General features: G+C 37.2%; 2 protein-coding genes across 2 annotated transcripts; both read right to left on the bottom strand.

The window, feature by feature from the left end:
- On the bottom strand, positions 1,849-2,313 carry LOC109839011 (dolichol phosphate-mannose biosynthesis regulatory protein-like). Its single transcript, XM_020407444.1, has 2 exons — positions 2,209-2,313; positions 1,849-2,109 (listed from the first exon to the last, which is right to left on the bottom strand). The coding sequence occupies exons 1-2, from the start codon at positions 2,296-2,298 to the stop codon at positions 1,849-1,851; spliced, it is 351 nt and encodes a 116-aa protein (XP_020263033.1). The 5' UTR covers positions 2,299-2,313.
- On the bottom strand, positions 2,647-3,970 carry LOC109839010 (polypyrimidine tract-binding protein homolog 1-like). The gene is made up of 2 exons (XM_020407443.1): positions 3,759-3,970; positions 2,647-2,991 (listed from the first exon to the last, which is right to left on the bottom strand). The coding sequence occupies exons 1-2, from the start codon at positions 3,942-3,944 to the stop codon at positions 2,647-2,649; spliced, it is 531 nt and encodes a 176-aa protein (XP_020263032.1). The 5' UTR covers positions 3,945-3,970.

Here is a 4,936-nt window from a genome sequence, read left to right as displayed (position 1 = left end):
GTCTAAAAACACCCAAGTGCTCATGAGTTTTCCACATGGGGTTTCTTTTAACTCTAGTTAGGAATATAACCATTGGAAAAAGCTCTGAATTAGGTTGGGGAAGCTCCTCATCATTGCAGAAGAAGAAGAAGTTGGTAGTTTTGGGTTTTAATTGGAGCGGGTTGCGGGCATAAACCTACTATAAAGTTGGTAAAGTATTAAATGATAGAGTTAATTATGAGTGAATATTTTATGAGAAAACCATCTAGTTCTGGTAAAGTTAATATAAGCTATATCTCATAAATAACGTCACCTAACAAGAAGGACGAATTTGCAAGAAAATTAAAGATTTGAGAGACTAATAAACAAATATTGGGATTTAAGGGACTGTTTGCCAATTAAGGATGATTTAAAAGACTAATATGCAATTAATTACCTCTTTAAAGTAATATTAATGATATCAAATATCAGTATAAATAGGTAAAATGTCAATATAGAAAGTACTAAATCAATACAAATAATGTTGTAATTAAATAATTAATGTAGACAATAATATAGTCTTCCACTTCAAAATTGATCTAAAACATGGGAACTGAATTTCTTTTCCCCACGTTCGAAATGTAGTGAGAAACAACTATTTTTGTTGTGATTCTTTCAAATAAAATATTTTTCATGCTCTATTGAATTACACTCATCTTAATTTTACACTGGACAAAATTAATTATAATTATCCATCAAACAATCAATAATCAGATTTAAATTGGCGATCTTTCTACAACGTCTTAGCACTATCACTGCTAAAATTTGAGGCATCCTAGACGGAAAATTCCGTCTAAGATACCCAGAATTCCGTCTAGGATGTGTATTCTAGACGGAATTCCGTCTAGAATACGCGTCTAGTTTATTTCCGTCTAGTATGTAGTATTCTAGACGGAAATTCCGTCTAGAATACATCCTAGACGGAATATTCTAGACGGAATTAAAAACCGTCTAGAATACATCCTAGACGGATTATTCTAGACGAAATTTCCGTCTAGAATAATTTATCCTAGACGGAAAAAAATTCCGTCTAGAATAAGTATTCTAGACGGAAATTTTCGTCTAGAAATCTTATTCTAGACGGAATTTGATTTTTTAAATTTTTTTATTTTTTTAATTTTTAAAAAAATATTCTAGATGGAATTTAAGCATCCTAGACGGAATTTCCGTCCAGGATACTATGCTACAGTAATTTTTTTTTTTTTTTTGCAGAATCTACTTTAAGTGTATGTACACAATATTGAACAACAAAAAATTATATTCATATCCAACACAATCTAATTAATTCCAATATCAAATCCAATTATATTCAAATAATACATTCACCAAGATAGTAGAGAGATACATAAATTATTTACAAACGTTTACATAAATTATTTACAATGGCTATGACACTTCTAGGAAAGAATGTAATTCATCGATACATGATTATTAATCTATTTGAGTTCCTTTCTGTTCTTCCAGATTTGCTTGACACCATCCAACTCCTTCCAGAATGCCTCATAATAGCCAGGAATGCTGCAAAATGAAGAACGGTTATGCATAAGGCAAGGAGTTATCGAAGTAGAGTATCATATTTCTTAGTACAAGCTATTATCTAAAGCTATTATCTAAATCAGTTAGTAGATGAATCCAGCAGGAACAATTTGAGGAATAGTGTTCCACCAAGAATAGTAAAATGGAGAGTTCCAAGCATGTTTTGAATTATCATGATGCACATAAAAGATAATACAAACTGAAGCCATAATTTAGTGAAAGATTATATCATATTTCCAAAAGGATACATATTTTCATGGACAATTTTATAATATCCCCATGTAAAAGAACCAATCAATATCCCCATGGATAATACAAACTGAAGGGATTGGGGAGGGGGTGGAGCTTGAGGGCGATGGAGTGGAGGACGCGACAGATGGAGAATACGTGATTTTCTACTAGTGTCTTCTTCTTATTATTAGATTTGAGCATGACATAGCCAACAAAGACGCAAAAGAAACTGAGAAGCGCGACGCCGGCAAACACCGGTATCAAGATAGCAAACTCTTGGGGTAGAAAGTACCTGTGAATGAAATGATCCTGATCCACAAATGGCTGCACAAGTTGGGGGGAAGAAAAATCAACAAATTTATTGGGTATCTCAAAAATCATTAAAAACATTAAATTGGACAAATGGGTGTCCAAAAAACTCACCAAAATGATGACCCAGAAAGTGTAGTAAGTGAAAAGTGAGATGCTAATGGAAGTTAGAAGAAGCCCGACTTCTTTATCTGCAAGCTCCATTGAAATCGAGGGGTATTTTTTCACCAAATTCTGCCGGAAAAAAAAAACAAAAGGCCCATTTCAATTCCAGGATCATATATTCATATAAACAAACAAAATTAAATCTTTTACGCCAAGAGAATAAAATTTCTCAACCTGAGGAACGAATCGAACGCCAAGGGTTTAATTTTTGGGGAAGAGAAATGGGGAAATGGGGTACTGGTTTCGGTTAGATTGAATGATAACTAGTGCTTGAAAATAATTTGGAAAGCAATTCATATTTGATGAAGCCACAACAGGAAATAAGAAGATAGAAAAGATTAGGATTTTGACTTCCGATAAATGAATTATAAGTCATTATCATTCAATCTAACCAGATGATATTGCTGGGGAAATGGGGTACTGGTATGCCTTCAACTGGGACCCCAACTCCCTGGTCTTCTCTATATAAAATGTGTATTGAGCACTATGAGGTGAAACAAATTTAATGCAGAACAAGCTTACCAGATGAATGACATCTATGCTAACGTCACCAGCTTCAACACCCTCAATAGTAATAAGCAAAACATTCCCAGCAATATCACCAGTACTCTTATTGTTCACAATCTCTTGTCGATTTGAGTATTGTATATACACGGTTTTGCCACGAACTTGTGCAGGCTCAGATGATGAAGCACAGTATGAAACCATTGAGATTGCTTGGTTAAGGTCGGACTGGAACAAATGAAACAAAATCAAATAACTAAAACTAATAAGCTATCATCACATCTAAGTTTTTCCTTTTGAAATGTAGATTTTAGCCTCAATTAACTAATTTCTGTGCTGCGCTTAATATCGATTTGATGTAGCTAAAAGCAAGACATCAGTCACACATTACCACATAAAATTGGTGATTGGGAATTTCATATTAGGACACAAAAAAAATTGAGGGAATCAATTTAGCTATCAAAATTATAACAGCATTGCTAAAAATGCAACCTATGCACAAACACAAAACAGACATAGTTAGACCCAATCATCAAATTTTCTTCTTTCATACCAACCAATACTGAAGAATAATACAAAACCACTTACATTGCTTTGTTAATATGATGTTTGGAAAACTGAAAGTTGATCTGGAATAGTAAAAGAACTTTTTTTTACAAGGGAACAAAATATGGTGTTTGGTTGGGGGGGAAAATCTTAAGACTGAAAAAATAAGGAATAGGGCAATGTTGTGATATCTATTTACTTAGCATCAAACTACACTTTCAGTGATATAATAATAAACTAAATTTTTAATACTCAGGGTTAAATCAAGAAGAAGCATAAAAACTTCTCCAGGCCCAAGAACCATCAACAATTAATTCAAGCAAGCAGCAGTGTCAATAATAATAACAATTCTTAGATTTTGCAGCGCAACAAAGACACCTAATTTTTAATTAAATTCAGACGAGAAAACAGAATGCAATCTACAAAATGAAAATCAAATGATCCCTTACAAACTCAACGAAGGCCTGGTTGCGATTTTCCCCAACATTGCACTTGGTGTTGACGATCTTTCCGAATGGCTTGCAGAGCTCGACGAGCTCCTCATCGGTGCACTCCCATGGCAGATTCCTCAGGTGAAGCACCTTCGATGGCGTCTGCGTGTAGCGAAACTGCTGCTGCCCTGACGTAGACGACATCGTAGCGTCGATCTAGGGTTAGGGTTACGCAGATTTCTCGTGGGTGGCGGTGGCGAAGGATCCGCGGGGGGAGGGCATGCCGGGGAGCGCGCGACCAGGAGGGGAGTTGGGAGGCGGAAGGTGAGGGGCGAGGTCGAGGCGGTGGCGGAGGACCAGGAGGGGACGGGGATCATCCGGCGGGTTACTGGGAGGGGAGGGGGGAGGTGGAGGGGAAGGAGCGGCGTCGAACGAGGGAAGCCCGTTGACGGAGGATAGGTTGGCGTGAGGTGGGGAGGGAGGGTTGGGGAGATTATCCACAAGGCTGTGATGGCTCTGATCTTTCTAGGGGAAAGGGGGAAAGGGGGGCGAAATTTTGGGGGGAAAGGGGGGCGGCGAAATTTTGGGGGGAAAGGGGGGCGGCGAAATTTTGGGGGGAAGTTTTTTTTAAATGGGCCAAGTATCCTAGACGGAAATTTCCGTCTAGGATACATCCTAGACGGAAATTTCCGTCTAGGATAGCTAAAACAGTATACTTTGCTATCCTAGACGGAAATTTCCGTCTAGGATGTTTTATTCTAGACGGAATATTCTAGACGGAAGACGGAAATATTCCGTCTAGAATACTACATTCTAGACGGAAAAATTTCCGTCTAGAATATTCCGTCTAGAATACTTGATTTTCTACTAGTGTATAGAGGATGCAAATCTTAAAACATAAGTCAACTTGTTCTTGTTAATTGTTATGCAAGATTTTATGCATGTGATTTTTCCCATTTCAGCAAATACCATCTAACGTTCCAATGATTTTTGGGTGGGTCTCATTCCATGATTGATTTGCCGTCTTGGGATCCGAGCCCGTTAACCGCGGAAATTATTGGATTGAGAGTCATGAATAATCTTGCTTAGTCGTTTACTGAAGCTCTAATTTAATCTCGTTTGACTGACAACTGAGGATGAGAATGCCACAGGCGTTCGCTGTGGATCGGAGAAATTCCAAAGGCTCAATAGTAAAC

This window comes from Asparagus officinalis, chromosome 4, assembly GCF_001876935.1.
Source record: "Asparagus officinalis chromosome 4, Aspof.V1, whole genome shotgun sequence".
Classification (NCBI taxonomy): domain Eukaryota; kingdom Viridiplantae; phylum Streptophyta; class Magnoliopsida; order Asparagales; family Asparagaceae; genus Asparagus; species Asparagus officinalis.
The sequence above is the reverse complement of the archived record's forward strand: the minus strand, read 5'-3'. Positions and strand labels throughout refer to the sequence as shown.